Raw genomic sequence first — 13,160 nt, forward strand, 5'->3', positions numbered from 1 at the left:
TCAAATTTTGCACCTTGCACAAATCTTAGGCATTTAGGTCCTCTCTTTATCATGACTCACCGTGTATCTACATCTCTTGATAGCATGACTCATTCTAGCCATAGACTTGTCAGACAAGTGCAGTATATAAGAAAAGCAGGTATATAGTCTAGGTCTAGAGATCAGTAAAGTGCAGAGAAGTCTTCATACGGCCAGGTATACATACACCCTGCAACCCGGTAGCAAAAGTCTTTTATATGACATCCTCAAGCAGAGTGCAAGAACAGGTCTCAGAAATTTACTGACTTTTATTACCATCTGTGAAACTTAATATTGAACCAGCAAGGAACAAAAAAGATCCACAAGAAAGACCATCCTAACATTCTTAAGAGAAAATAGTCACTTTAAAAGTGTTTACTTTGCCTTTTAAAATAAATGCCAATAAAGAGCTATGCAGAAATGAGCCAAAAAACCATTTGCATCAAAAGCCAACAACTATAATTCTCTACAACTTACAAAGCAATTTTGAAGTGGGAAGACAGAAGAAAGAACAGGGGTGTTGTTTTTGGCACTAAGTAGTATAGTTTCATCAGAACAGTAGATTCTCTCATAAATGTTTTTAATTATTCCCATTTGCATTTCATATTAGTGTTGTCACATAAGCTATGAGGTATGGTCCCATACAATACAGATAGTATATTTTCACCTCCCCTGTTCTGAAGAAGAAAAGTGGGGACAAGGCTTAAAAGCAAGACATAAGAAGGTGTTTCTAATGGGGCAGCTCTCAATATCACCACCTAGCTTCAACAATTTTGTCAGCACTTTCCTTCCTTTCATTAGGCTGAAGGGTAAGTCAGCTCCAGAAAGCATCAAAGCCAAAAAATCACAGAAAAGTTCACTGTTGCAGGCAAGTGCCACAGAAGGCCTGAGCACACTGTCAAAGATGATGCACTTTTATTTTAAACAAACCACGTGGAAACTGGGGGCTTAGATCCCCAGCCTAATTAAATAAATGAAGAAAAATCTTAACTGACTAGCTTTGGTTTGGTCCTGAGACAGTAACCCTAAATGGTGTTCTTGAGAAGTGAAAGCTGAATGTGGCTGAATAGTTTTTGATCAACTGTCATTCAAATATAGACACCAAATACATGGAAACTTCCAGTGAACAGTTTATAATTAAAATATGAGCAACTTTCCAGTTATATATGCCTATCAACTGGAGCACACACACTTTTGCCCTTATTGGCTTCAACAAGAATTTTGCCTCTAGCTTCAGCTGAAGGAAGAATAGGTCCTGAAAATTTGCTGTCTATGACTAAATCCAAGGTCTTAATCTCTGCTTTGAAGCAAATGCCCACTTTTAAATTTAATCCCATTAGGATCAAAATTTTCTTTCCTTTCAAACAATCAAGTCTGGTTAGTGAAGTGTCCTTGATTATAAGCTGCTTTCATTAACTGAAGGGTATTTATTGTTTTATTACTCTAAAATTTGTTTACATTCATCTGCATCTACATACAAACCATTACTGTGTCCTTACTATTTTTCTCTACATTTCACAACCAGAGCAGTCGCCTGTAAACACTAGCAGGGGCAGCTGAACTTCAGCTATCCTAGGATAATAAAGGGGAAAAGCACTGCTTTGGCCAGTTTGTTTACTACAGCCAAAAGGAGCAGGTAGCATTTGCTTCCCAGCTGCCAGGAAGCCAAACCTCACACTGAGGGCACTCTCCTGGGAGCCAGGTGCTGTCAGTTTGAATATACCCTCACCCTTAGAGTATAACTGAATCTGCAGCTGAAATTCATACTGGACCAGTTCCTGAGACACCAGCATGTGAATCCTCCCTTGCTGTTTTTGCTAGCAAATGCTAACTAAACTTGTCCAACCTTTGCTGAGGTCAGATACTGCCTTTACTACAATCGGAGTATGGCAGAATGCAAGCAAAGGGATAAGAACTATTTTTCTGCCCTGGTGGATGTGATCAGATTACAAATATGATAAACAATTATCTGCCAAAGAATACAAGTTAGAGACAACAACAAGTCAAAAGACTGAGAAAAAGACTGGCAAGACTTAGGAAAATAATCTAAATTAGATGGGAAAAATCACAAAAATTACTTACTATCTTAGCACTACTTTTGAATTTTTGGTAGATTCTAAATCAAACAAACTATATAATTAAAATAATATTTTTTTAAATCAAAAAATTCACAAGGATGTAGTTTCTGAAATTCTCTGACACTTACCCTTGGGTATTTTAATAACGTACTACTTGTTCAGAAAAGGAAGATGGGGAAAAACAGCTCTCTCCCATCTAAACATTCTAAATGAGGTGAGGTACACAAATTTGTCTTGAACTAGTTCTGGTGAGGACTAGGAGCCAGTTTAGAAACAAAACAGAACTGTCAGGCACAGCATGCTGGTAGAAAATACATTAACATGGAATTTACTCCCCAGTGGTCAGATTCGCTCAAATCTAAACAGAGACTAGACTAACAAACAATTAGAAGAAAGTGATCATGATCAGTTGCTTCTGTAAGCCCAAATATCTGCCAGAAAAAGGTTTCTAAAAGAATATAATGCATATGCACCACGGAAACTGTCAGGTGTTAGATCACTCAAATTGGGGAAAATATTTCCAGCCTCTAAGAAATTCTGTGTGGCAACTGTTAGCTAATTCCTCTTAACAGGAAACTATGCTTATTAAGAGTAGCAGAGTCAGTCACCTTGGTTATCTAAGGCAACAGAATCAAAGCAGAAATTCAGGACACTAACATACAGCTCCTGTTTTTGCAAACATATACGCTAGCAATGAGTTTCTACAAGTATTTTAAGACTTGCTGTCATTAAGATGCAGTAGTATTTCTATGTAACACTAAAAAACTTCAGCAGAGGGAATCTAGGGAAAATCTCTGGCTACCAACCAGTCCACCAAAAATGTCAGGTACGTAAGACAGAGCTATGATTCAGACTTCAACATACCACCACTGCATGCAGAGCATCTGAGGCCCTTCCAAGAGCTTCTGCTTTTGAGCTCCTGCCACCAACATTCGCAGCTGCCCACTGCTCTTCTCCCAGAGGCCTGATACTTCCCAAGAGCTGAGCTGCAGCACACTAAGCACTTTCATCCATGCCTCCCTGTCTGCACGCAGGATGTTCTACCAATAGAGCTAATGGGTTTGAATTTTTTTCTCCCAGCCATTGCTGAGATTTCAGAGAAGAAAGATACTTCTTCTGCATGAAGCAGGAGCTCTTTATTCCCACTGAATTATAGTCTCACCAGACCTTAGATGCAAGATGCCCCTAATCAAATGAGAAGCTTTTTTCTCAGAAAAGCCTTTTCCTTAGATAGAAAACAATCCCCAAATATTAATTAAAACACAATTCAAAACCAAGAAACTCACCCATTTCAAGGTACTAAAGAGCAACTGGAAAGACACCTGCAACAATAGAGAAAAACCCGCTTAAAAAAGCCAATCAGGCTAGTCACCACAAAGTCACCAGTACAGTACAAACATTTTGGCCAGCACTCCTTTCACAAGGGAAAACCACGTCCCCTTGGCCAGCTGCTGTTCATGAGCAAAAACCCAGCAGCTATCAGGCTCAGTCTGAGAAGTGCCTGGATGCAACTGGTCTCTCCAGGCCCACCAGGATCAGAAGAGCAGTGACAGCTTTCCAACAGCCATATGGCAAGTCAAGCTGCAGGTAGAGGCCAAGCCTCAGGAAACACCTCAGGGATACGTGACCAACAGTGGAGAACATCAGCAGCTCTTGCCCTCTGCCAACATCAAAATGTCCGAAGGCAGGGAGGGCAAAACCTCTCCTGCCCTGCCTAATCACAGCTTGTTGCAGGACTCCTGCAGCTCCGCTCTGTCCCCAGGCCAGAAGTGGCCATTGTCACCTTCTCCAGGTGGCATTGCCTGGTGAGCCCGGCCAGCTCCCTCTGCCCACTGTGGCTGAGCCACAAGACCTTGTGCACAGAGCTTATAAAGTCACCCTCTCAACTCGAGTTCAAATGGTCATGTATTTCTGTAGATCATGCATGGATTCACAACCTAACATTTGTACAAGCTACTCCTTCCTCCTCTCAGAGCCTCTGAAGCTTTCAAGAAAAGCTAAAAGCTGAAAGACAAAAGCAGATGGGAGAAGGACATAGCAGGTCAGCTGGCACTAATGAATGCTTAAGACTGAATACAGTTAAGAATCTTTATAATATTATAACAAATGTTCAATTGCAAAAAGCCCCTCTTGAAGTTACATTGAAAATACCTTTAAAAAAAAAAAAGTCACATAGCCTATCCCATTTATTTTTGTCAGAGAGGAACCTGATGATAGAGTTGCAAATGACTGTCTTATGGTAGTGTTCTCCCTTCAAGTTAAAGGCTCTCCAATACATCCAAGTCAAAGATATCCCAAAAGCAAATAGTCCTTGATCACCAAGTGATATATTTTTTCTAAGGTATCCAGTATTCTCCAAAGTAGAATGGAACATTTCATGTAAAGGTTATAAACTTGCACTGTATATTTTGTGATAGCAATAAACGATTCTACAAGGCATGTAACAATTAAGCTAGCATTATCTTTATTTTTACTTGAAAGACCATCTCTTTTCAAAGAATTAATGCCACTTGTAAAGAATAGGTCAATATCAATACTTTGGAACTTTGCTAAAGCAAATACAGCTCCCAGTAATACTCAGTTTAAAAGAGGCAGCCTTTTACACACACAGATAATACAAGATCACTTATAAATTCCTACCTATAGTCTTAGTTTTCCAAATATATATATAAATTCACAGCACTGATCCTTTAGTTTAGGCAGTTTTTAATTTTGTAATAAATCCATTAATTTGAATCAATTTAAAATGAGAGTATCAAAATGAGAGTATCAAAAGTTTCACAGCACTGATAAGATTTAACAGAACACTCCATGTAACCGAAGACAACTGTGTATGATGATCACAGATGAAGATACTAAATGGGTAAGCTGCTACTTGCTATTTGTTAGTGGTCAATAGCTAACAACCAGCAACAGCTTATGTTCCTAAAAGAATGTAAAGTGGAGGCATATGCTTGTAGGAATCAGTTCTCTCTCCCTCAGTTAAGACAACACACTAGAGATTTGGTATTACTCTCAGCGCTATGTCATAGCACTACATACAGTCAAAGCAAAAATTCTTCTACTGCCAGATTAAATGCTCTAGCACTGCTCCCAGACACTGTTGATATACTAGGGTGGCTGAGGGTTGGCCAATGGCTGGCTTCCCCAGTTACTTTGCTCCAGGAAAACTAGACCAAATCAGCTGGAACCTTCCCAGAGGAAATATCAATACCAAGTTCAAGACACATGCTCCTGATAAGGTTTTAGATCACAAAAAAAAAAACGCCAGCAGGCCTCACTGACATTTGTTCCATTTTATATGCATCTAAAGACATTAAAGCATAGCTACTGTTAAAGTGCATATCAACATATATCAGTGTACTGTTTTCAGTGGAGACTTTCACAGCACTGCAGTCAGAGGTTCAGTGACTCCTGAAAACAAGAGCCTTATGACATAGGTTACCCCACATTGTCTTCTTTTCATGACTATGGATTTCACCAGAGTTAAATTAACTTCTTTAAACTCTGTAAATATTTTTTTTTTAAAAAGTATATTGTTGTTATACATGCACCTTCAGAGAGTCTAGGTGACTTTTTATGTGGGGCGCCATTAAGATACCATAAGGTAAGGAGGAGGACTAAAAAGAAGGTATGTTCTTTTACATTATCAACTCAAGTTTTATTCTATGTTAAAATTAGAAAACAAAACAATATATATTTAGGACATTTAAAGTTTTTGTAGCTTGAACTACTTATTTTAAAATCTGTTAGTATATTTTATCTGCTTAGGACTCCAGGGTGTGCATTCTCCAGCTATCAATAGAGCAAATATTAAATATGGAACTTAAACCTTCTTTCATGCTCACCTCAGAAGTAGCATTTCTAAACAATTCTGGAGCCTTCTGCTTTTGTTAATTCTTTTAAAAAACTTCTTAAAACCAGAACATAAATACATATGTATATTTTTACATACATGCACTTGGGTAACCAAGCTGAGTAGTGCCATTGACACACCTGAATGATGGGATGCCATCCAGAGGGACCTGGACAAGCTCGAGAAGTGGGCACATGGGAATCACATGAGATTTAATAAGACCAAGTACAAGGTGCTTCACCTGGGTTGGGGCAACCCCCAGAATCAATACAGGCTGGGGAATGAAGAGATTGAGAGCACCCTGCTGAGAAGGACTTGGGGGTATTGGTGGATGAGTCTGGACATGTTCGGGGCTGCATCCAAAGCAGCGTGGCCAGCTGGGTGAGGGAGGGGATTCTGTCCGTCTACTCTGCTCTCCTGAGATCCCACCTTGAGTACTGATCCAGGCCTGAGTCCTCAGCACAGGAAGGACACTGATATACTAGAGTGAGTCCAGACAAGGGCCACAAGATGATCAGAGGAATGCAACACCTCTCCTACGAGGAAAGCCTGAGAAGGTTGGGGTTGTTCAGTGTGAAAAAAGAGAAGGCTTCAGAGTGACCTGATTGTGACCTTCCAGTACCTGAAGGGAGGCTACAAGAAAGATGGAGGGGGACTTTTTACAAGGGCATGTAGTGACAGGAGAAGGGGAAATACTCAAGGCCAGGCTGGATGTGGCTTTTAACAACATGTAGGAGGTGTCCCTGCCCATGGTGGCAGGGGTGAGGTGAGAAATAGATGATCTTTAATGTCCCCTTTAATGTTCCCTTCCTTTGGAAGCCTTTCTATGCTTCCATGAAATGAAACAGAAGTAAAACGTGAAGTCAGTCATATTTTCATACCGCGTACCTCCTCTATATGGGAAGAAAAAAAGATACGCATCTTCCCAGAAGGATTTATGTTGACCACCCTATCTGTGTGTTTAGTGTCCCTGCAAAAATACCAGTTGCTCAACTGTGCTTGTTTGAGACAACTTTATAGTGTAATATCATAGAAGAAACAGAAGTCAGCACTGTGACCAAGAGGCTTTCCATTGATTCCAGATGGGAAGTGCTAGAGCAGACTGCTATCAGTTTTAAAGTAAATCAAAGCACATAACAAAATTCTTCCTTAGTATTTCTAAATTAGGGGAGGTTCTTGCCCAGGCCTTGTTACACCCGTTTTCCTATGTATTTGCTATTTATGTAAATAAGGTGCTGGACTACAGTCACCACTCCTCTGCTTAGAACAGTTCCTACAATAAAAAAGTAAGATGGAGAGTAAGTCTGTTAACATCAATCATACCCTAAATACTAAATTTATTATTAAACATATTTAGATATCTTTCAGGTTCTAAACACAAATTCTTTGGGTCTTACTTACAAAAGAGAAGTAAGTCCTTTCATTACTTGAAGCATTTTGGCTAAATAAAAACATTTCTTTGAGCACTATCATTTTTTCCCCCATCACCAATACTTGAGCTCTTCTGTTCTAAAAAACTCAAAACCAACAAATGAAGGTTTGAGCATGTAATACCCCACAAGAAATAAACTAAGACTGTATTAGAGATTATTGTTAATATTCAATAAGTGAAGCCTCACTACAGTATTTGATCCACTATGCATTAGTTCACTAAGATGAGAGTTAAGATATCAATTAAGGAAAATAAGCAAATATTTTTGGTTTTATCATTTCGATTTTAATACAATTAAAAAAAAGTAAATGTTATGCATGGTAATGTTTATTAAACAATCACATTTCATTTAAGCATTAAAATGCAGCAGTCTGGAAAAGCTGCCAGAAACAATGTTCGGCTTCAGAAAAGGCGATTATGAAATTACTTCCAATAAAATTCAAATACTCTCTTGTCTGTTGATTAGTTGAATGCTTTAGACTGGAAGGAACAAAAAGTGCAAATCAGCTGAATGTTACTTTCAAAAGTAAAGTCTTAGTGTCCTACAAGCAGTTACTAAAAGGCCTCACCTCAATCTTCATGATAAAGGACAAAATTCTCCAATTCATATATAATTTACTGCAACATTTCAAGCAATGCAACATTATTACTAAAACAAAATTAATCTTAAAATATGACTGCAATATTCTGCCTACCACAAGCACCTCTTTTTCCTGTTTTTTTAAATTCTAATTTGCTTGACATGAGATGGCATGAAATACATTCTTACTGCAAAACTGGAAACTTACATGGAACAATGCAGTTAAACCACTTATAGGAACATGTTCTAACTTTAGGTAACTTATACCCAAATATACTGCTTTACATGAAAATCTAATATTCATATTCTGGTATTCTGCATCTGCTGATACACTTTGAGCAAAGTGACTCATCAACAGAGCAGGTAAATGCTGACCTGTAGTTGAGCCTTTTGTGCATCATCTTTATTGGAGAACTTATAAAGAAATGGACAAAGGTAAATAGATAACATTTGATATATGGGAAAATTGTAAGCATTTAGAAATCATTTTTTTTTTTTTTAAATCCAACACAATGATTCAGTGGCAGTTTGAAATAAAAAGAGAGTATACCTTTCTGGCTCCTAAATCACTTCAGAATGATTTCATATATAGAGATACTGAAAAACACTGTGATTATAATCTTATAAAGGCTGTAGGAATACACTAGCAATTTTCAATTTGGTCTTGTAAAAATCTTTTAAAACATTGTGGAAACATGTTCTTATATGTGGGTACTGCTGCTTGAAACTGAACAGTTGGTTGACATCCAGACAACTATTACAATTTTGCAAAAGCAAAGCAGCTTATAAGCATAATAAACAAATGGTCATTTTGCTAAAATTGAGACCTAATTTAGTAATTTGTAGAATGACACTTTCAAACTGTGCAACACAAAATAATGTAGCCAACAGTAACATACAGGTACACCATTTAATATTTATTATATGCATTTTATATACATTATTTTTCAACAGCTGTATTTTGCTATGTGGTACAATCTTAAAAATTTGCTGATTCATAGTTTGTAAAACAGAAACCTTACAAAACTCATCAAAACTCGCAAACTGATCAGAAAAGTTTTGTGGAAGACTAGAAAAAATACTTTTTTGTATTAATCATGCATTACACAAACAAAATTTTTAGTTACACCATAAACTGAAGCACATCTGGAAAATAAAATAAAAGCAGGGAATAACTAGTCAAAACACAGCAGATTTATGAATCTTTAATCAACTACTTTTGTATTCTATTTGAAATGTAAATAAAAATAATTTTCACTCCAAAGGTTCTGAAACAAGATTAGTCTTTTGGAGTCAACTCCACTCCAAGTACTTAACCAGATGAAAAAGAATTTCTTGATTTGCAACTTTAGGATTATCAAATGTCCCGTTTTCTCATCTATTTTAGACCGTTCAAAGAGTGCCATAACAGATATACAGGGCCCTTTAACACACTACATAAAAGGATATAAAGACCAACAAAAAGTGAAATAAATAACAATAGGCCATTAGCAAGATGGGTAATCCTTGATAAATAAACTCGTAAATACAGTAAGATGTACAAAATATCACATAGTGATAGGATGCCAAGATTAATTTTTTTTAAAGAGTTCATTCGGGGGTGTTAACCCCTCTGTGTTTCATCTGAACACATTTTACAGTCCTTTATTTATGAAGACAGTTATGCGATGATGATGAATTAGCATCCTTAAGCAAGGACTTAGCTGAGCTGTATTAGGCAAAAGAAGGGAAGAGTGTGGTTACACAGCAGCGGGTCAGTGAGATCTCTGTGTTTTAGGGTTCTATAATGCAGAAAAACATTATCAATACAATCTTGAGCACTGTTGTGACAGGCTAAATATATAAAAAGACTTATAAAAACTAGAATTTTATCCAAACATTTTGTGCAACTAATGCTAAAATATTTTAAGTTAAATTTCCTTTTCTTTAAAGCAAAATAAAAGTTTAAAAGGGGAATCTGTGGCATTCAACTGATAAACAGAAGATTACTAAGAGATGAAAAGAAAGCTACTCTTGGAGCTCACTTCCCCCCACAAGAGCACCACATTCCTAACCCTAAGGCAGCACACAGAGTCCAAAATAAAAATCTTTTGTAAGATCAGACTCCACGTTTGCTTAAAGACACCTAAAGAACAGACATACGCTCAGTTCATATCCAGTCAAGGCTACAAATACTGTTTGTTTTTGTTTGTATTTGTCCCCACCCCCCCAAATACAGAAATTACAGTTAAATGAATGAGCCTGACATTGTTCAAGATGTGGTGACTTTTCACCAACTTATACCTGCCCCACTTAAGAGCCTTCACCCAGGCAGATCAGATGTAGTGTCTTATTGGTAACCTTATAATTGATGGCAGTGACGCATTCCCTCTTTTTTGTCCAAACAGACCTGCTGTTATGATGCAGGTTTGTTCTGCTATGTCACACGAATACTTTGGCAAGGGCATCAGCTCCTGCACTGGCAATATATGCTTTTGACGGATGAAATGCTACATCATAAATTGATTCATCCAGCTTTTTCCTATGAGCTGTTATTTCTTGCACACATGTCTTGCTGTCCAAATTCCATAACCTAATGGAACAATCATGGCCTGTTTAAGAAAAAAAGAAAAGACAAAAGACAAAGTTATATTTGTCAGACACTTCAGTGCATCATAAATGCAAAATTTACAGAGCATATAGAATATGAAAAAAAGAAAACCCTTACTTCCAGACATTAAATAGATTCCATTAGGATCTACAGCTAGACTTGTGACAGCATCCAAGTGAGCAACCATAGAATGGATCATTTTACCTAAAAGCAAAATGAACAGTGAATTTCCTGTGAAGTATTGTTTATTAAAAAAACCCCAAACATTAAATGCAATACAGCACAACATGCTTATTTATATTCCAGTAAAATCTGAATGATCCTATTCCATTAGAAATTAAGAAGTTTCAACTGCAGACTCTTATATGACCGTAAGAGTAAATGACACACAACTCTCAAAAAGGCATTTCCACTGTAAGCAATCCTTTTATCCATCTGGCATCTTTACTGGTAGCAATGACAACGAAGACCATGACTAAAATGAGGGTGAGAACCTCAATTTTTAGTCTGCTAAATGTTCTAAATAACTGCCCCAGTAGGACAGAGCGTTGACGACGCTTTGCAAAACGAGACTTACTGAGCCTTACCAAAGGTCCATCTATCTCTGTCATTGCTAGGAGATGCCACTGGTGATAAACCAGGAGGAAAATAAAAACAAGGAAACTTGCCCAAAATACTCCCCAGTTCCTAGTAACTAACTGTTTAGCTATGTCACAAAGCAAAGTGTTACCTCTGCATTCAACTACTCTTAATACATTTCTTTTCAGTGACCTCCATTCCTGGATTCTTAATAACATCTTTTAGCATCTCATGATACTTTTTGGAAGGAGTTCTGAAATGCTTAACTGCACGGAAGAACCATCACCTCTTTCTGTTTGGAATCTATCACCTGCTGGGGGTTAGCAACTGAACCTCAGTCCGTGTATTGAAAAAGAGAGCAAATAAATCCCTGTAAGACCATAACCAACATGAAGAAACTATATCATCTTTTTCCAGTTGTCTGTCTTTCTGAAGAATCTCAGCCTATTTAGTTCCTAAGACTCTTTGTGAAGAATTTAAAAGCTACTGAAGACCTTTTTAAACATCCTCTGAAACATTTTAATTTGGCTATATCCCTTCTGAGATAAGGGAGACTTCAAAGTATTCATAAAAAGGTACTAAAAATGTTCCTTTTTGCTGTTTATTCCTTTCCTTCCTCCTAACATTCATTTTGCTGTCCTGACTGCTAAGCAACAAACTGGTATTTTCATTCAATCTCTTATTCAACTCCAAGGTTTTACTTTGGGTAAGAACACTCACCCCAGTATTACTATTTTATATTACAATGTTTATTTTTCCTTATATGTATCATTTCCCATTTATCCACACGGAATTTATTTTTCCTGCTATTAAGTGTATTAATATCCTCAGTTCTTCATTGTCAGACTTAATGTTTAATAACCTGGATTAATGAATGTCAGTTAACTGCCAATATATTGTCCCCTGTCCAGATGACTCATTATGTTGAGCTACTGCTTCTAATATAATGACCATTTACTTCTACATTCTGTTTCCTGTCTCTAACCCAATTATTTGTACATGCCAAATTTTTCTCCTTATTCTACATCTTTGTTCTTTAAAGTAATAAATCTTAATTTCAGCACAATCATTACAACACATTTAACGATCACAACTCAAATACATACATTCATGGCAGGTGTAAAGGGGAGAAAAACGTCCAGCTTTTTGCCTTGGAAAACAAAAACCCCAGGAACACCATACCCCACTCCGCCCAAACCAAATAAATTTCAAACAGGGGTTTTGCACATGTGCTTACTTAAAGTGAGCTTATCTTGATTTTTTTTTTTCTTCCAACTTTGATAACACGCAGGAAGTGACTGACAATTTCAAAAATGGGAAGTTTAGGTTTGTTCTTACAATTATTACAACGTTTTTGTCATGATAGACAGTGCAATTTTCCCCTATAGCCTCGTTCCCTCTCTTTCCTCCAGATTCTTTTCTGTTTTATAAATTTAATCAACAACTTAAGTAGAACATATGATTCCATTACTACAATGAATTTAGTGTTATTTCTTGCCCTAATAGGTACTAAGCAATGTTCTTTACTACTGAAAGTTGAAAAATATAACTGATACATGCTTAGAGTTAAAATCATGAGTAATAAAACAGCAGACATACTCTATAAATTAGGAAAGCTCTAAATTAAAAACAGCTTTCTTGTTCCTCACAACTATCTCTGCCTGTTTTGAGAGTGTTTTCTGACTGCTGAAGTCACAATTGCAACAGATACCACTGTTTCATAGAAAAGGTACTGAAGAGGTTTATTCTTAGAAATACCAAAAGTTCTGTTTTGTGTAAGACTACATCACTAGTAAGTTTCCTACACATGGATTCTCCTTTTGTCCATCCAGCTGTCTTTAAAAATATTCATATAATACAAATTAGGTTCTCTTTATCCTTACCCGTTTTGTTGTCAAAAAATTTGATGTGTCTATCTTCATGTGCTGTAATAGTTACAGGAAGTGTGGGATGACTTACTACCTTGTTAATATGATTATTTGATTGTACACCTGAAAATAAAAGAACAAATATTCACCTGTCTTAAA

At 37.0% G+C, this 13,160-nt stretch overlaps 1 protein-coding gene across 4 annotated transcripts in view; it reads right to left on the reverse strand.

Annotated features, from left to right (window-relative positions):
• Positions 1 to 7,646: 7,646 nt before the first annotated feature.
• STRN3 (striatin 3) overlaps positions 7,647 to 13,160 on the reverse strand; it is a 62,946-nt gene continuing 57,432 nt past the window's right edge. For 3 of the 4 annotated variants that reach the window (XM_027720375.2, XM_027720370.2, XM_027720347.2), the window contains 3 exons: positions 13,017 to 13,124; positions 10,672 to 10,758; positions 7,647 to 10,555 (listed from right to left, as the gene is read on the reverse strand). In XM_027720375.2, coding sequence (XP_027576176.1) covers positions 10,386 to 10,555; positions 10,672 to 10,758; positions 13,017 to 13,124 — 365 coding nt within the window. In that variant the 3' untranslated portion in view covers positions 7,647 to 10,385. The remainder of the gene's footprint in view (positions 10,556 to 10,671; positions 10,759 to 13,016; positions 13,125 to 13,160) is intronic. The other variant, XM_027720351.2, reaches the window with a different exon arrangement.

Source organism: Pipra filicauda, unplaced genomic scaffold, assembly GCF_003945595.2.
Source record: "Pipra filicauda isolate LSUMZ 115617 unplaced genomic scaffold, ASM394559v2 scaffold11_size5308982_pilon, whole genome shotgun sequence".
Taxonomy (NCBI): domain Eukaryota; kingdom Metazoa; phylum Chordata; class Aves; order Passeriformes; family Pipridae; genus Pipra; species Pipra filicauda.